Source organism: Cervus elaphus, chromosome 18, assembly GCF_910594005.1.
Source record: "Cervus elaphus chromosome 18, mCerEla1.1, whole genome shotgun sequence".
NCBI lineage: Eukaryota > Metazoa > Chordata > Mammalia > Artiodactyla > Cervidae > Cervus > Cervus elaphus.
The window spans coordinates 124,202,384-124,222,093 of NC_057832.1; the positions used below are offsets into that span (position 1 = coordinate 124,202,384).

The 19,710-nt window shown below is 50.6% G+C and overlaps 1 protein-coding gene across 2 annotated transcripts in view; it reads right to left on the bottom strand.

Annotated features, from left to right (window-relative positions):
• Positions 1-19,710, bottom strand: part of NCAPG2 (non-SMC condensin II complex subunit G2) — a 67,575-nt gene that overhangs the window by 12,187 nt on the left and 35,678 nt on the right. For both annotated transcript variants that reach the window (XM_043872466.1, XM_043872467.1), the window contains 12 exons: positions 16,328-16,550; positions 15,570-15,673; positions 9,725-9,898; positions 7,947-8,017; positions 6,893-7,046; positions 6,635-6,808; positions 5,867-5,983; positions 5,650-5,790; positions 5,143-5,242; positions 2,773-2,960; positions 1,764-1,904; positions 237-340 (listed from right to left, as the gene is read on the bottom strand). In XM_043872466.1, the coding sequence (XP_043728401.1) occupies positions 237-340; positions 1,764-1,904; positions 2,773-2,960; positions 5,143-5,242; positions 5,650-5,790; positions 5,867-5,983; positions 6,635-6,808; positions 6,893-7,046; positions 7,947-8,017; positions 9,725-9,898; positions 15,570-15,673; positions 16,328-16,550 (1,691 nt within the window). The remainder of the gene's footprint in view (positions 1-236; positions 341-1,763; positions 1,905-2,772; positions 2,961-5,142; positions 5,243-5,649; positions 5,791-5,866; positions 5,984-6,634; positions 6,809-6,892; positions 7,047-7,946; positions 8,018-9,724; positions 9,899-15,569; positions 15,674-16,327; positions 16,551-19,710) is intronic.

Sequence of the window (19,710 nt, forward strand, 5' to 3'; positions counted from 1 at the left end):
CATCCACTGTCAGAGGCACTGCAGCGCACAGTAACACTTTAAATGTGTCCCTCTAAATGAACTGGAGTTACAAGAAGCATAACCAGAGACTAGCTGGATGAACGCATCTCTCAGGAAGTTACAGTTTCTCTTTGTATAAGTATAATGCTAATATCTGAGAGTAAAAGGAACAGAGCTAAAGCTACTGAGAGCTTACAGCCACAGGAGTCAGAGGACAGCAAAGAGAAAAGGATTACCTGACCACATTCGGAGATTTTATTATTATTCCTATTAGACACCTTGAAAACGGTGGAAGGGCTGAAAGACCCTCTGGTGGGGTAAGCTCTTCCACATCAGAAACCTAAAAAAAGCCAAGTTAGTAACACGAGTTAAGACTGAGACTGGGCTAATCGCTCATTTTATACTTCTCTGAACTTTCTTCCAAACTTGTGAAAGGCCTTCCAGAAACTCAAAATAATGATTTCTGTTAACTTTTGCAATGCCTATCATTATTATGATTCATCCATTACCGTACACAGTGGGGTCAATCAATTGGATAGAAGAAAAAAGACACATGTCACTTGACAAGCCCTCTGTCAAACACCCTTTGATTATCTTCTTTTGTCAACAATGTATTTCTCCACTAAGCAAATTTAACTGTTATTCTTATTAGCCCAGGTCAGGTTTTCTCAACTCAAACTTTTCCTGTAAAGCAGTAAAATAGTAAATATTAAATAGTAAACATTTTCAACTTTGTGGGCAAAATGATCTCAGCCACAACTACTCAATTCTGCTGTTAAGGCACAAAGCAGCCAGAGGAAAAAAATGTGAATAAATGGGCCACAGTGGCCCACAAGCCACTGATGCACAGCCGTCAGCTATGTAACTCACAGGCCTGAGTAACTTCCAGGTCTTAGGCTGTGTATAGGCCAGGAATCACACTCCTAAACCAAAATGATCTCCCTTCAAGCTTTCAGGAGGGCGTGAAATTCTATTAATGTTTTATAATTTTATCAACTTCTTTTATATTTGTGATTTCATAATACAAAATTTGTACAAACTTTGTTTGCATTTATATATTTCAATGATATCTCCTGTCAGATTTCACCCTTCCAAACTGAGAGAAAACATCATTGTTTACTGTCTTAAGGCATTGTTGCATGCCCTCACACACTAGCATCAGGACTCCATGCCAAACTCCATGCTCCTTATTGTGACCTGAATTATCATCCTGATTATGTCAGCCTTGAACCAAGCAGACTAATCATATGAAACAAGCTCCTGCCAGGCAACGGCCAGTCCTTTATGGACTAGGAGCAAACTATCTGTCTAAACTGATACTACAGGTTCAAACTTCCTGTGCTTAAAAGAGAAAGTAAGGCTTATGTATCACACAACAGTCAGAGACGTGAGCTACTCCAGAAACAGTGCAAGGGCAGTCACACATCCTGCTCACCGCTGCGCACAGCCGCTTCCGCCTGTCAGGAGAGGGCATCTTAAGAAACGGATCAACTCACGGAAATCTCTAACACACGGCAAAAAGAAGGAAGGACCAGCGTGATTTTAATAAAGACTGACAATGTCCTTCGCATGTTCTGCCCCCCATGGTCACATGACTGAACAGAAACCAGCCACAGAACCGTGAGGTGCAGCTATGGGAGAAGCGGACCTCCCGTGGTACCTGAGCCCTGAAAAATACCTAGAAAAAGGCAAAAATGTGCTGCCAGCAGAAAACAGCCTCTTCAGTAGTCACAATGAGACACAGCAGTTTTGGGACAACACACCTTCCGGAGCTCGTGGCTTATCTCAACCACAGACGCAGCGATCAGGGTGGAGAACACGCCGTGGTGAACAGGCGTGTCCACGTGCCAGCATTGCACCGTGCCGATGAATTCGTGCAGAGGAGTCTGAACAGAGTAAAGGAGCTACGAGAAACACATCCGTCACCGTTAGTCCTTACCAGTCACCGTCAGGAACGCGGCCGCCTCCTGTCTCCCCGGGCCAAGGCCCGTCCCACCTGACACCCCTGCTGCCCACGCCCTCCTCTCTGCTGCTGAAGACGACACACAGCCCGAAGGCCCTGGGCAGTACCTTGAACACACTCTACCCCAGAGCAGAGAAAAACCCTGAGAACAGGAGCATCAGCAACATTACTAATAAAGTTCTCAAAACGGAAGATGAAGAAATATCACTGACATTACGGGAAGACCCCCACTTTGAGGCCTCGTGTTCTGAACAAAGCTGCACAGACAATAGTGAGGAAAAAAAATTCTGGCACAAATTACATGAACAGATCACAGACACCTGAACCAACTCATCAAAAACAGGACTTTTTCAAATTAACTCAAATATGAGCTAGGCTACAGAAAACATGGCCAATGACCGTCAATTACCTCTACAAGCTAAAGGTAGAATAAAATGGAAAGTTGCAATAATTCATAAACATCCTCCCAATGAAGCATTTTTAAAATCTTCACTCCTAGCAGCTGAGTACTCACAAGCTACTGCAATTAGTTCTCTGCTTCTGTCCTGCCAGGCCAGTGGCCCACTGACCTGAATCGCCAACACAGTCCCCAAACCAGGGCTCAGAGGTGGGCTCTTGGCCCCCTGGCCTCCCTCCCCGGAGCATGCCGCCCCAGGGAGAGGGGCAGCACCACTGGGAAGGGGCCCTTGGCAGCCGCCTCCTGCTGCGTGGCACCTCCCCGGCAATGCCAACGGCCTGGCTCCACACCCTGGGCCGCCAGCTGGGCGCTGCCCCTCCAGTTCTGACCCTGCCAGGGAAGGCGCCCACACCTGCAAGCCCTCTTCAGGCTGCTTCTTGAAGCTCCGCGCCATGCACTCCAGCATCCGCTGAAATACTTTCTGGACCAAGTCAAATACCGCGGCGACCTCTTCCTCTGAGTCTGTTTTCCGTGTCAAGGAACTTCCAGTTATCTCTTTCAGAATGCCGAGAAGCAATGAAACATAAAAGAATCCCTTCACTGGAAACAAAGTTGGGAAAATCTGTTGTTTAATCACAAAATTGGGTTGAAATTATTACATTTTTCACTTAAGACACATATTACGGTAACTTAGAGGAGTGTTACTGGTGAGCCAGTACCAAGTTGATCAGATTAATATAAAATCTAACATCCATACACTTGGTCCTTTTATTAGACACAAAGCCACTGTCCTCAAAAGCAGGGCGTGCACACTCGGCCCCCATGGACAGCGCGGCTCCCGCAGCACCGGGCGCAGGACGTGTGCGCGTTCTCACAGGACGGCGACACTGATGACGCGTCTGACAGGCGAGGCCCCAGAGCTTCACGACCAAAGACCTATTTCTATCTGTAACAAAACTCTGAAAGAATGAGCTCACAGCACATTCTCTCCTGGGAAATGCTGATTATTAAAATATCTAAATACAAAAATCATTTTAGCTTGGTTCAAGATAAGGTTAGCAGCTTAGGGCCTTCTACTTGAGGGGAACAGACAACTCTGTGTAATAAACCCACCTACATTTGAGATATAAAAATTTCCAAGGAGCTAATTAGAATTTTAGAAGTGTTAAAAATAGATTCAATTCTTGTGTGCTGCTAAGCCACGTCAGTTGTGTCTGACTCTTTGTGACCCCCTGGACGGTAGCCTGCAAGCTTCCCTGTTCATGGGATTCTTTGGGCAACAGTGCTGAAGTGGGCTGCCACGCCCTCCTCCAGGGGACCCTCCCGACCCAGGGACGAGCCTGCGTCTCTCACGTCTCCTGCACTGGCCGGAGGGTTCTTTACCACTAGTGCCACCTGGGAAGCCCAGATTCAATCCTTAGGGAAAATTACTAGGCAATAAACTGAGCTACCCAAATGCAAATCATTTTTAATGTTTCAACAATTGGGCTTAGGTTTGTTTATTTTGAAATATTTGTTTGTCCGTTTGGCTGTGCTGGGTCTTTGCTGTGGCATGTGGTACCTAGTTCCCTGGCCAGGGACTGAACCTGGGCTCCCTACATTGGCAGCATGGAGTCAGCCACCGGACCACCAGGGAAGACCCTAAATTTAAGATGAAAGTGAGACATAATGAATTAAACAAAGCAAAAAGTTAGATCTTAAAACAACAAATTTTCTTCTATTTAATATTTAGCCTCTGTGAGTATTTTATACAAATAACGTATTAATTCTGCTGAAGCCCCTTTAGTTACAGAAAAGGAAATGTATAATCAAGGCAGCAGAGCAAAGCTACTGCCACCCAGCTCTGCTGCAGGCCAGCCCCCAACCGCAGGGACAGCAGTATGGGGAGGAAGAAGCTGTGGGGTCTGAGGCCAAGCCATCTTTGAGGTCTGCACGACGATGCTCAAGACCACACAAGGCCCCAGAAGACTAATGCAAACTTACTGTTGGATTTGCTAAATGGTAATACCATTTTCAGTCTCTTCTAGCAAATATCTGAGTTAGAGCCGTTTGAACCCCTCCTTCCCAAGCCTCTCTGGCTCTCAGAAGGAGCATGAGCAGCCCCAGCTGAGGAGTAAGGGTCACGTGGCAGCAGCCGGCGAGGCAGCAGGGTGGGGCTCACAGCAGCGCAGCTCTCAGCCAGAGCCTGGCCCTAGGCCGAGGGGACGGCCTGGGCCCCACACTCCTCCCGCCACTGGACGAGGGGCTGCAAGAACCCGCTCGGATCCCGGGGGGCTCCAGATAACCCTCCGCCCGGACGGCCTGAGGGCAGCCAACTCCCCACGCACTCTCTCAGCACACACCACCTGGCACCTCCTCCAAGGCAGGTGTGGACACCACGGTGTCACCAGGGCCACACTGTCAGCCCACCCTCAGGGTGACAGCAACCTCCCAGGGGTCCCAGGGTGGGGGGCCTTGAACAACTCCTGACTCACAGGCAGACAGCGAGCACGCTTCTGTGAGCGCTGCCCACAGACGCCTGACGGGTGGCCACGCAGCGCAGTCATTCACAACCACAGAGCCCCCAGAGGAGAAGCCTAAGACCCCGCCAGAAACACTGCACTCGTCGCGTCCAGTACCAAAAGCACTGCGAACTTCCTGGTTGCCTCGGCCTGCTAGTTCCTTTTTTGACGTAAACTAGTTTGTGTTACACGTCTGTCACTTAAAAGCGAGAGTCCAGTGAAGGGAGGGACTGCTTCTTATTGTGAGTCGTTCTTAACTAGTCCTTTGACAAACCAGGTACCTGTTTGCATGATTCCAAGGCTCCACTGTAGAAGCCGCGTCTGAAACTTGCGGTCGCCAAGGCCAACCATGATGACATCCTTACACACAGTCAGGTAGGTCTGGAAGAGAGAGACACGCTACTGTGACCTCACAGAGGCCAGAGGGGCCGCACGCAGCTGGCACAGCTCCTAATACCTAGGGGCTGCCAGGTGAATCACAGAGAAGGTGTTCACAGAGGGGTTTCCATAAAGACACATCAATTCTCATTTTTCTTTCCATAGGAAATCTAGAAACATATTTTCTGTAATTCCAAAAACAGCACTGAATACCTGTTACCTGTACACTGTAAAATTACATTAAAATTACACAGTTTGTGCTTCATAGAAGATAAACTCTGGACACTCAGATGCTAGTGTAGGTGCTCAAGAAAGCAGCATCACTGACTGAAGTCACAGTTCAGACCGGAAATGAGATACGGAAGGCCCTCACAAAGTGGAGCGGGGTCTCCACGTCCCGGACGCCTAACCTGGATGATCTGCTGATAAGCCACCCTGTGAAGCTTCAGATATTCTTCGTCCTGATCGCGAATGAAAGATAAGACTTTGCTTTCTAACCAGGAGCCGGTGTCTTCCAAAGTGGACAGGTAGAGTTTGCCGTCTGAGCAGAACTGCCCAAAACAAGAGGAGACAGGTCAGCGGCGGAGCCCAGGCGCTGGCCCCGCGCCCCGCCCTAGCCACACGCACCTTGTGCTGGAGGTGGACGCTCAGCCGACAGTGGAGGCTGAAGGCCCGCAGGGCGGCGCCCTCGCTCAGGCGCGGAGGGCTGCCATCCGACAGCTGCAGGATGGACTCCAGATCCCCCTGCCGGACAGGACTCCTCAGGCCGGGCTCCGACCCAGCAGCCCGCCCGGGAGGCGAGGACACCGCGGCCCGGAGCGCCGGGCAGGCACAACGCCGCGGGGCGTCCTGAGAAGCCCGCGCCGCCTCCCTCTGCCAGGCCTCCCGCAAAGCAGCAAGGAGACAGCTCCTCACGGGCGCTGCCCCCGGAGCCCTGGACCCCCAGACCGAGCTCTGCCGTCTCATGCCTCCCACACCCGACCGCCCTGCCCGCTGTTGGCGCGTGGGGGCCTCTGGCATGACAGAACCGGGCAGCAGCAGCCGGGGCTGGCTGGAGGAGAGAGCCGAGATGGGGAATGAACCCACAGGACTGCACCAAAGAGCCTAGGACACCCTGCCCCAAACTCGGGGGGCTGGAGCCCCCACGGCCGTGAGCAGGAGAACGAGGGTGGCGGGCAACCTCCTGCCCATGGCCTCTTCCGGCAGGCAGGCTCATCCGCAGAGGCAGACGGGACACTGGGCTCTGAACACACTTGGTAGAAAAAGCAGGGCCCAGAAATGGGCACCTGGTCCCCTCCCACCCCCAGGTGAAAGATGACAGTGTAACCATGGAAAACTTGCATCTGACTTCATCAGTCAACTTCCACGGTGCCTATGTTTGTTCTACAAAATTACCTTGGATGCTTCAAGTGCTTTCAAAAGACAGTTCAGCTTCTTCTGGGGCGCAGAGAGGAGGCACTCGCGGTTCTTGGGGTGGGTTAGCAAATACTCCACATAGACCAGTGCCAGCCCAGGTTTGACCGGACAGGGGTCCTGGACCCGCACTTTCCGCCTGGAGGCCGAGTTACCCTGAGGGGCAGGGAGAGACAAGCGGGAGGAGAGCCGTGAGCCCGGCACGCCGCCCCTGGCGGAGCGCAGCGTGAAGACCCGTACCTTGCTCTGAGGCGGCTCCTCGGGCAGCCAGTCGCAGACGAGCTCCAGGATGTGCCCCACGTGGCCCCAGGAGCAGAGGCAGTCCAGCAGGATGCAGTAGGTCCTGTCAGCGGCTCCCTCCTCTTGGTTCCTCAGAGTGGAAACCACACCGCAGCTGAAAGGGCCACACAGATAAAATCACGCCTCTATCCCGGGAACAACCGTTCACTTTCCTAAAAGGTGGGGAAAACGGAGAAGCTAAAAGCAGAGGGACACAAACCCTTCCTATCACGGGAGCACGCAGACACTCTCCACTGCAGGAAAAATCCACTGTTTTCCACAATCACTTGCGGGGTAAGTTATAGGACAAAACGGCGACTCCCAGCAGCGTCGGGGACCCAAGCCCACGCACTGTGATGTGAGGTGCCAGGCACCCGCTACACACACAAACCCTAGTCTTTTGTTCCTGTGCTGCCTCTGCCAGACTGTAAAGATTCCTCATTCGGGGGAAATAATTTGTTTAGCATCAAAACATTCATTTTTGAATACATATGAATTAAAAATGAGTAATTTTTACTGACTTAATAACGAACACTCTAAAGCAACACTGCCCAAAAGAAATATAACTTGAGCCACAAAAACAGGCCAGCGTGTCATTTTAAAGGCTCTAATGGCCATATCTAAAAGGAAGACTGACTTCAGTAACACATTAGCCCAGCCCACCCACAACACTGCCTGAGATGCAGTGTAGAAAACCACGGAGGGAACACATCACAGCCCTCTTTCCACACCAGACCCAGACCCTGCTGCGCTCACAGCTCATCCCAGCTCAACCAGAACCAGACCCTGCTGCGCTCACAGCTCATCCCAGCTCAACGCCGCGTCCCAGGCGCTCAGAGCCCCGTGTGGCCGCAGCTCCGCGGCGGCTCAGCTCAGACCTCACGTCCCCACCTGCACTTGGATGAGTCCCGGCGCTCAGCGCCCCGGGCCCTGGAAGCCTGCCCTGCCCTCCCTCCTGGGGGCGGCAGTGGGGAGCGCTGGGGAGACCAGAGGGTGGGGGGAGGTGGGGAGGCACCTGAAGACGGGCACGGCCGGGGCGGGCATCAGGGACGCCAGCACGCACAGAGGGGTCCTGCAGCGGTCGTCCTGGGGGCAGGAAGAGACAGAGACGGGAACATGAGCACTGCGGCCCGAGGGCCCCCTGCCCCCAGGAACCCGCTTCAGAGCTGCTGGGCAGGAACAGCACACAACAGGACCTAAGCCCGCGAGGCTCCAGATGCGCCGGGTCTTCTCAGACTTTCACAGAGGCTGCAGTACTTTCTGTGACGCGTCACTTGGGCAAATACTTACTAAACACCCACTGGGTACCAGGAGACCTGGGGACACAGCAGTGGCCAGAACAGACGACATCCCTTGCTGTCAAGGCACTGACTTGTATTCTAGAAAGAACACTGATGAAAGGAAAAAAACAACAACCCAACGCACTTGGTGTGTCCTGAGTATAAAACTCAAGAAAATGAAGCTAGTCAGGAAAGTTCTTAATCAGAATACCTTCGGAAGGCAGGGCAGTGCAACGGAGCTACCTGGCCAAGGCCAAGTCCCAGCAGAGCCCACCCAGCAGGGACCAGCAGGGAGAAGGGCTGTTCGCTGGGTGGGGTTGGCAGGGACCCCGTGAGGAAACCACGGGGGCCCCCCAGCAGCACTTCACACAAGGCAGCCACCTCACCACAGCCGTCCCTGTCACAGTAACAGGGCCAACAGGCCAGACGCCACCCAGATCACTAGTAAGAAATACCCTTAGATGGCGACACAACCAAAGATGGATCCCAAAAGGAAGAGAAACAACAATTTTCCTGAAAATTAAACAGGAACAAACTCACAGCTCCGTCTGTAACTAATCTGCATTCAGGCAGAGGGAACCCACCCTCACCCCCAACTCCCAATACACAAAGTGTCTTCTTAATGTCACAACAGACAGCTGATCGCTACTCCCAATTCTGCTCTATGCGTGGCTCACAGTTAACCCACTGACAGGAAGACCACGAGGATCTCGGAGGGGCTGGGGGCAGAGACACTCTCTGGCCAGAATCACTTGGGACTAAAACACTTAATGAACCACCTGCCTTCTCCCAGACACACCCAGGGCACACTGATCTTCCATCATCTCATCCACGATCCGACCACCTCCATTCTCAGCCCAGTGTGACTGTCTGAGCCTTTAAATGTCCTAGTGATGGGGCAGCCTTCATCCTTCACCTTCACAGACAGGTCCCATTGGCATTTCAGGGGCAGAATGGAGCTTGGAGACCTAACAGTCACAGAAATACAGCTCCAAAAGCTAAAAGGTCTAAGGTCACATAAGCAGTTGTAGAAGAACCAAAAGTAAACTTTACCAAGAGAAGAATGATTCCTAAGACCTATGACCGTTCCATATTTAAGTCATGCTTTCTCTGTAACTGGAAACAAACCTGCACTTTTATAGAGTAGTTTTATTTCCATTACTTCTGAAATACAAACTTTGTTCAGAGGAGGTTTCCTTCACTTAAGCTGAAGATACACACATGGTCCGTCTGCCCCAGTAACACAGACACGACTCCAAGGCTTCAGAAACAGGTGCTTACAGGGTGCCGTCAGAGGCCCCCACACCAGGCTGCTGTGCATCCTGGATGTCCACAAACTCCTCTCGGGGTTGCAGGCCATTAGCAACAGAAGACCAGAGCGGCCTGGACACGTACTGGGGCAGAGGCTGGAGGCCGCCCGGCCCCACCACGCAGGGCAAGCGCCGCGGGTCCCGGGGCAGCTGGCTCAGGCCTGCGCACGGGGCTGCTCCGCTCCTCATGGCGGCCGTCTTACCGTGAACATGCGCATGTACTGTGGCAGCACCGAGGCAAACTTGTCGACGGTGTACACTCGGGCCTCCTTGTTATTCTCCAGGCTCCTGTGAATGCTCCTCCAGAGAATCACCACGATCTCCAGCAGCCCCGCCATGGACGCAGCATCGCTCACTGACAGCGTCTGGTCCAGAGCCTAAGACACAAATCACCGCACTGTGAAATAATGAACCACAGCGACTATTAAAAGAACAGCACTGTCTTCAAAAGCACATCTCAGAATTCCAGCCCTAAAGCAGAAACGCAAAGCACAGGCAGGCAGAGTCCCCAGACTGCGGTGTGATGTCTGAGGGGACCCGCCCCCTCAGCCAGGCTGCTCTAGCTTGGTTTCAAGTAGAGAACTATAAGCACCTTCCAAGCTCAGTGGGCAGGGATGACCGCACCGCTCTGTCCTGAGGGTTCCTAGTGAATCCTCCGTGTTTGTGCAGGGTGGGGGCCCACACCCCATCACCACCTTGAACTGCGAAGGATGATTCATTTCAAGTGCTGGGATTTTTGTGCAAATGGAATGGGAAAAGATACAGGGAGCAAATAAACTAAACTAAAGAGGGTGCCTTTTCATTACTGTTCATGGGGTTCTCAAGACAAGAAAGCTGAATTGCCATTCCCTTCTTTAGTGGACCATGCTTTGTCAGCCATGAAATTAAAAGATGCTTGCTCCTTGGAAGAAATGCTATGACAAACTGTGACGGTATATTAAAACGCAGAGACATTACTTTGCCAACAAAGCTCCATCTAGTCAAAGCCACGGTTTTCCCAGTAGTCATATACGGATGTGAGAGTTGGACTATAAAGAAGGCTGAGCACCAAAGAATTAATACTTTTGAACTGTGGTGTTGGAGAAGACTCTTTAGAGTCCCTTGGACTGCAAGGAGATCAAACCAGTCAATCCTAAAGGAGATCAGTCCTGAATATTCCTTGGAAGTACTGATGCTCAAGCTAAAGCTCCAATACTTTGGCCACCTGATGCAAAGAGCTGACTCATCGGAAAAGACCCTGATGCTGGGAAAGACTGAAGACAGGAGAAGGCGGCAACAGAAGATGAGATGGTTGGATGGCATCACTGACTCAATGGATGTGAGTCTGGGTAAGCTCCAGGAGATGGTGAAGGACAGGGAAGACTGGCGTGCTGCAGTCCATGGAGTCACAAAGAGTCGGACATGACTGAGTGACTGAACAACAAAAGAGGGTATACAGAAAAAACAAGAACAGTTGCTACGCAAAAGTAGATTTTTCAATAGGCTCTTAATACTTGAAACGACTTATGGCTAAATTTACAAAACAGTAAAACTATTAAAGGGTTAGAAAATACTATGTGAATGACAAAAATAACAAATTAACAAAATTTCAATCTGTATTTTAGTTTTTACATTCTAACATTAGGCATAGCAATCTTATCATTAAAGTCCTTGAGAAAGGCACCACTTATCCTTTACAAAAATATGCTAAGTTCCTAAGATTTCATTAAATAGAAATTTAGCAGAGATTTTCAGTAGATAGTAATGGGAAAAAAATTAAAGAATAAACTCAGAAACTTTTGCTTTCAGCCATCATATATTCTTACAATGACAACATCCAGATGGCAAATTGTATTTCTTTTCTACTACCAGTTATAATCAGTTCAGTTCAGTTCAGTCACTCAGTCGTGTCCTACTCTTTGCAACCCCATGGACTGCAGCACGCCAGGCCTCCCTGTCCATCACCAACTCCCGGATCTTGCTCAAACTCATGGCCATCAAGTCGGGGATGCCATCCAACCATCTCATCCTCTGTCGTCTCCTTCTCCTCCTGCCTTCAATGTTTCCCAGCATCAGGGTCTTTTCCAATGAGTCAGTTCTTCACATCAAGTGCCAAAGTATTGGAGCTTCAGCTTCAACATCAGTCCTTCCAATGAACACCCAGGACAGATCTCCTTTAGGATGGACTGGTTGGATCTCCTTGCAGTCCAAGGGACTCTCAAGAGTCTTCTCCAACACCACAGTTCAAAAGCATCAATTCTTCAGTGCTTCATGGTATCTCAGCTTTCTTTATGGTCCAACTCTCACATCCATACATGATCACTGGATAAACCATAGCTTTGACTTAGACGGACCTTTGTTGGCAAAGTAATGTTTCTGCTTTTTAATATGCTGTCTAGGTTGGTCATAACTTTCCTTCCAAGGAGCAAGCATCTTTTAATTTCATGACTGCAGTCACCATCTGCAGTGATTTTGGAGCCCAAGAAAATAAAGTCTGTCACTGTTTCCATTGTTTCCCCATCTATTTGCCAGGAAGTGATGGGACCGGATGCCATGATCTTAGTTTTCTGAATGTTGAGTTTTAAGCCAGCTTGTCACTCTCCTCTTTCACTTTCATCAAGAGGCTCTTTAGTTCTTCGCTTTCCGCCATAGGGTGGTGTCATATGTGTATTTGAGGTTATTGATATTTCTCCCAGCAATCTTGATTCCAGCTTGTGCTTCATCCAGCCCAGCGTTTCACATGATATACTCTGCATATAAGTTAAATAAGCAGGGTGGCAATATACAGCCTTGATGTACTCCTTTCCCCAATTTGGAAGCAGTCTGCTGTTCCCTGTTCGGTTCTAACTGCTGCTTCTTGACCTGGATACAGATTTCTCAGGAGGCAGGTAAGGTGGTCTGGTGTTCCCATCTCTTTAAAAATTTTCCAGTTTGCTGTGATCCACACAGTCAAAGGCTTTGGTGTAGTCAATAAAGCAAAAGGAGCTGTTTTTCTTTAACTCTCTTGCTTTTTCTATGATCCAACGAGGTTGGCAATTTGATCTCTGGTTCTTCTGACTTTTCTAAATGCAGCTTGAACATCTGGAAGTTCTCGGTTCACGTACTGTTGAAGCCTCGCTTGGAGAATTTTGAGCATTACTTTACTAGCGTGTGAGAGGAGTGCAATTGTACAGTAGTAGTTTGAACATTCTTTGGCATTGCCTTTCTTTGGGATTGGAATGAAAACTGACCTTTTCCCATCCTGTGGCCACCGCTGAGTTTTCCAAATTTGCTGGCATATTGAGTGTAGCACTTTCACAGCATCATCTTTTAGGAACTGAAATGGCTCAACTGGAATTCCATCACCTCCACTAGCTTTGTTTGCAGTGATGCTTCCTAAGGCCCACTTCCATTTCCAATATCCTATCTTTATGAAGCAAGGTTTTCCAGTGACAGCAACCAAAACGGGATTATGGAGTAGACTGGACATGTTCAAACTACTGTACAATTGCACTCCTCTCACACGCTATCAAAGTAATGCTCAAAATTCCCCAAGTGAGGCTTCAACAGTATGTGAACCAAGAAAGACAACCCGGCTCAGTCTCTTTCAGAATCTCTGCTAACGTCAAAAACCCAAGTGCTCACTCACGGCGCTCACAGTTCGTTCGCCTTTGAATGTAGCCACTTTATCTTCTGACTGGAGCACAGCTGCCGCTCTCCCTGAAGTGACAGACTGAGTTCACTGAGCATGCTGGCGACGTCACAAAAGGAAGCAAGTTTTGCGACCCATTCTGTGTCACTAAAATGTGCTGCCAGCCATGACTATTTTTCTAAAAGAAATCTCTGGAGCAGCTCTTATAACTCAAAAACTCTGGCCAGAGATCTACCTTTCGAAAGCCATCTCACTTCTGTGTATAAGAGAAGACGTGTGTGCTCTGCATCCATTTCCTCACAAACCTGTGCACATGTGAGTTAAAAGCATGGACTTAAATGTGGTTGGTAATTTTAATCATGCCCTGCAACGTGAAGCTCAGGTGCCACTTCTCAGCTGGCCAGCATTTCTCTACGGATGACACCGTGCGCAGACACACTCAGAAGCGACCTCTCTGACCCGAGCAGTGAAACCACAAGGCCACCCAGTCTTGGCAGTTGCTCCATCCATGTATACGCCGACACAAAATGACCAGTTCAATTTCCCTGGCATGTAGTCATTCAAAGACTTGAATAGTTCTGCAGCTGTGGCGTTGGTTGGCAACCAAAGTGCACAGGGCCTCATGCACATCCTCCTGAAAAATATGTCACAGAAAACAAGCACTGCTGCCTTACTAACGTCAGCAGGCTCAGCAACCTAGACTGCACACCACGGTGATTCAATCCTCTCTAATGCTGTGCCTCACTATCCTCTGTTTCATCATGTATCTAGTTATGGTGCTAGCCAAAAGAGGACCACGTGCCACCTTTTGAACTACAGTGTCTCCTGAAAGTTCACAACAAATGGCCTTAGCAGCAGGCAAGATCAACTCTTCACCAATAGTAAAGGGCATCTTAAGTTTAGCAATGCAGTTAGCCAGTAAGAATGATACTCTCAGGGCAGACACATTTGATCAAGTGGTAGCCCTTCAGTAATTGCTTCTGTTCTTCATGTTCACGTTTTTTCCTTTTGAAAAACTTCAAAGGCTTGTCTTAATGCAGGGTGCTTGTTCTCCATGTGGTGAAGCAGTTTTGATGGTTTCCTGGCTTCATTGGATAGCTGGTCGCCACATATTATACAAAGCAGGCTTGGAAAATGTGAATCACCTGTTACTATGAACTCATGACTTAAGTAGGACTCGGTATGTTCTTTTAAATGCACATTTCTTTTTGTTGGCAGTCTTAGAGGCTTCTGCTCTCTCACCATGGGGCCTTTCCCCATTTTCACAGCAGCTCTGTGACATTTGGCTTTGTACTCATTTTGGCTGGAGTAAGCTTACGGGCTTACCAAAACTGGGCACAATGAGAAAGAGGCACGGACAGAAGTGGTGAGTAAAATAATGGGCAGGCCAGGCATGGACTAAAATAAGTGTGGGATTCTGACTTAAAGCCTGCCACCAGATGCAGCTTAATTGTCACTTGCCACTCATTTGATAAGGTTTTGATATGTGTCTGCAAGCAGTTGTTCACTATGGTCTCTGTGCAGTCAAACCTCAACTACTGACACTGTATTTGCAGCTGTCCCCCAGCGTTAGCATCACCGCCTCAGCCACAGCTCATCAGGCGTCAGATTCTCATGAGCGAGCAACCTGGAGGCCTCGCATGCACAGGGCAGTCGGGTTCGCACTCCGATGAGAGTCTAGTGCCGCTGATGAGCTGCAGGAGGGGCGCTCAGGCAGTGATGCCAGCGATGGGGAGCATCTGTAAGCACCCGATGCCCACTTCCCGCCGTGCAGCCTGGCTCCTTACACGCCACAGACAGGCCAGTCCGACCGGGGACCCTGCTTTAGAGGTACATAAGCATGACACTTTATTTATAAACTTAAGATACTGTTTGTAAGTAATAAGCATCTAAGTCTTAAATGTTCCTTTTTTAATGATATAATTGATAACTTCAGATTCTGAAGAAATATCAGTTACACAGTCTCCTGGATAAATTACTTTAAACAATTCTCAATAAAGCTTGTATCCTGAAATTTAACCTGAGGACGTTTCTAGTGGAATCTTAGGGCAGGAGCAGTGAACAAACCCTTAGGGGTCCCACCACCCATCTAGCGTAAAACACGGTGACCAACAGGCCCATCCAGGTATGCCACCCCCGTCTCATTAAAATACACAGACGCTTAAGGTAAAGAAAACTGGGAAAAGGGTGTGACCAATCATAATGTTTCCAGTGAGCTACAAAGAACACACAGGAAGTTGCTCCAAAAAATTACTTGTGATTTTCCAAAATAATTAGTTGGTGTATCAGAACTAAAGGAATAAGTGAAAAATAAAACACTGCCAAGGTAACATTTCGTGGAAGCAGCGCCTCCGCCTTGCCACCCGTCCCTCTAAGCATGGGGAGCCGCCCACCCGGGCTGCACCCCGAGCAGGCGGCGGGCCCCGCGTCAGACTCACGCTCGTGTTCTCCTTCCCCGGCTCCTCCGCGTCCTCCCTGCAGGCAGTCAGGGCTCTCTGGATGCAGGCGTTCAGGCAATGGCGGATCACGTGGATCAGTTTTGCTAAAACGTGTAAGACAATCACATGTGTTTCTTCAACAAAATTTTCTAACAATGAAATTATAACCCCAAATAATTACAGTGTTATTTTATGGGACCTCATTAAGAACTGCACTGGTATGTGTGTGCACTGTATGTTCTCAGCCATGGCCCAAACTGCGCTGGGCGCGAGGCAAACACGTGGGGCAGGCGGGAGCCGGAGGAGGCGCTGGGGTGAGGGGCCAGGCACGGCGGGGCGGGAGCACGGGGCCGTGGGGTGTGTGTGTGGGGGGGCCTGGGGGCATAGGGGCAGAGGCGCAGGGTGTGGGGGTGTTTGGGCACACAGTATGGGTATACACGGTGTGGGGTGTGGGGGCCTGGGGGTGTGGGGTGTGGGGGTATGGGGTGCGGCCTGGGGTGTGGGGGTGGGGCATAGGGGGCGATGTGGGATGGAGCCTGGGGGTGCAGGGCTGTGGGGGTGTGGGGTGTGGGGGTATGGGGTGCGGCCTGGGGTGTGGGGGTGGGGCATAGGGGGCGATGTGGGGTGGGGCCTGGGGGTGCAGGGCTGTGGGGGTGCGGGGTGCGGGGGTATGGGTGCGGCCTGGGCTGTGGGGGCAAGGATGCAGGGGTGGGGGTCCTGGGGCGTGGGGGCGGGGCGCAGGGCAGGGCCGCGCGTACCTATGTTGGTGCAGGCCGTGTGCTCGTGCGCGTACTGGTAGAACCTGCGCGCGGCCGCGTGGTTCATCTGCAGCAGCGCCACGCAGCGCTCACACCACACGGCCTCAGGCTGGTTCACGGGCAGGAAGGAGTTGAAGATGAGCCCCACCAGGCGCCGGCACACCGGCCGGGAGTCCGCCTCCAGACGGGCCAGAATGTGCTCCATGGGGCATATTTTCCAAAACTGTGTACACGGCACACGTGCAAAAGAAAACCAAGATCACAATCATAAAGGAGCTAATTTTCATATTCTAGAAAACTCATTTCAAATGACTCCACCAGGACCTGGGGCTCTTCTGCAGAGAAATCAAGCCCATATTTGAAGGAGACTGACATGCATGGCAGCTAAGCACAAGGCTGCCGGGCCTGATTATAATCCAACAGGGCAGCAGAGGACTCCCAAATGACAGTTATGATTATTAGCCTAATAATCTTAAAGTTTCCTGAAACAACACAACTTTGGGGCCATTAACGTGAAAAGTGGATTCAAACATGTGCAGCAGGTTTGGCACAGAAAGCGAAAGCGAGCTGGTCTCCCGCCTCAGACACAGGCAGCCCGCGGGCACCCCTCCTGCTGTCTCCCGAGTGCTGACCGGGTGGCCACGTGCCTCCTCCACCACCTACAGCTGCTGCACGCACACACAACTGCCTGCTGCCCTCGGCTCAAAAGCATCCAAGTTGTCCACCGCCCACAGAAAAGGGCCAAACTCCTCGACAAGAATTTAAAACGGGAAACGCCGCAGAATAATGGACATAAAACAGAGCTGGATGTGAAGTGGGCATGGGGGCGGTCAGAGCCCGTCTGTCACTTGTGCAGGCACACTCATCTGTGCAACGGGAGCAGCGTACAGACACGGGCGATTCTCAAGGACCTGGCTCCCACGACAGCCCCCTTCCCAGGACTTTCGGTGGATCTTCCTCATCAGCACGTATCTTCAGGTCGTTTCCAAGCCATAAACACAAAGGCCCCTCCCCAGGGGCCGGCTTCCACGCGCTGCCTGCCCAGTGCTTCCACACTTCCGCAACACCTCAGTGCATCCTGCAGGCCCGAGGACCCTGCACTTCCAGACGGACATACCCCACCTCCCCTGGAGGGCATGTCAAGCATCAACCCTACCACCACTCCCCACACGCCCCTGGGACACTTCCATGCACACACTTGGTATTTCTGAAAGTTACTACAGGAAAGACAGGAGCCGCCCGACAGCCACACCATCAGCAGAGTGTCAACCCAGAGCAGCTGGCATAGCACCAGATGCGAAGAGGGGAGCCGGGTGCTCGGGAGAGCAGGGCCCTTCAGCCTCAGGACCGCAGAGTTCACCCAAACCTGCTGAAACCAACCCAGACACCCAGGAAACCCTGACCACAGGGCAGCGCTAAAAAGAGAGGGTCTTCACACTGAAAGGGCTGGTTCCTGCACACTCGTGGAGACCAGACCACCTTGAACGGACACAAGCAGCTGGCACAAACACCGAATGCCAAGGTTCCAGGGCTGGGTGATTCTTGCAACAAACATTCCCTGCAAGGCTGCCTTTCCAGAAAAGCCCCATATTAACCTATTTTTCTTTGATTTACTTTTCCTGAAATAAAACAGAACAATTTGGATTAATTCAGGGTTCTTCACTTACCTGAGGTTTTATTTTTATCCAAACATATTACCCACAGGTGACATTAACAGCAGACAAGACTGTAAACAAAATTGCTAACCAGTGTTTCATTTCTAAAGTTAAAAATAATTGCATATTAAGAAATTCCAAATTGGTTTTTTAATAAAGATATTTCAATATTAGTATACTGTTGATTTGGCCTAAATCTCAGCTATACAACATAAAAACTGCAGAATTTCAAAACAAACAGTAAACAACTTGAAATCACCAGCCCTGAGGATCGAAAACACAGACAGAAGCCTAATTAACTAAGCGGTGACGGCCTGGGGCCTCAGGACCTAACTGTCTAATCAGCGTTAGTTACTCACCACCTTTCCGCGTCTGTGCCCAGAGCCTCTGCCTGGCCCTCCGGGCCAGCCCTCCAGGGCTCACGGGTCGTGAAGGCAGGATGCCCTCACTGTACGCAGCGGCCAGGACGGCACGCTGACAGCACGGGCCCTGCCTGTGTCGCCTGTGCGCGTGCGCGCCAACCTGGGCCGACGGACACCCACCCGCTCCTCCTAGCCACCTCTCCACCGGCCTGTCCATCTGTGATCTGGATTTTCAGAGAACTGACTTGTGTGCCCGTAACAAAACCTTCAGAGATCTTACAGCTAAATCACTCTCCGCCTTGCTTGGGCAAGCTAAGCATTAAGATACAAGAAGCGTCTCACTAAAGCATTATGCCTCCTCCTCTGCTCCTCCTCCTCCCCCAGACCCCAGACTCTCTGGGCACAGACATGTTGTCCAGGCCTCACCTGGCCCCTCCCCTGCTCTGCTGGGGACTCAGGACATCTCTGCCGTCTCACCAGCCGTCCCCTCAGCGGTCCTTTGCAAACAGATGTGCACTTCAAACAAAACACTACACCACAACTCCCACTTCAGACTCAGAACCACACTTTCAATAGGCTGTTACAACAATCCAGTCGACACTGCAGCCAGCCTTTCTGTTGAACCAACAACCTGATCCTAGACTCCATACACAAATACAAAAGCCCAGAGCACCAGGAACTCTGAAGGAAGAGCCGGAGGGCACATACATCAGGGGTCCGCAGATCTGCAGGGAGCTCGGGCTGTGGCCCTGGCCGAGGATGGACAGGCGCAGTCCGGAAACAGACCATACACCAAGGCAGTGAGACCACGGAAGCCACGCAAAATAGCCCTTTCTCATTAAAAAAACCCAGTCAAAATTCGAAAAGCATAAAATAATGTGCATCCTTGGGAGGGGCAAGTCCTCCCCAGCACCCCATCTCCAGACACTCAATCCCCTCCCCTTGCCTCAGAAACTGGTGTCCACTTCCTGTTTTCCTCCAGGGATATAGTTGAAGAGGCTCTAAGAAAATACACAGGCATGTCCCTGTTCTCAGAGCCGGCAGCACCCCACAACTCATCTGCACTCCCTCTGTCTAACTTAGTGGTCTTTCCACGAAAGCGTGCCCCTCGTCATGGCCACGTGGCAGCATTTCATGGCATGAACACGCCCCAGGGCTGGGCACTGACTCCCCACCGACAGACGTGTCAGCTTGTTCCCAAACCCTGAGCCCCTACAAAAGACCACTTTAAAGTACATTTCAGAGAATTCTTGTGTAGGGGAAGAAAACTGTTACCAAATAATAATGCAGTTAGCAACCTCATAAGTGACATTTGTAGCCAAAAGCTGAACAGAACTAGACTTAAGAGAAAACACTCTCACCTCAG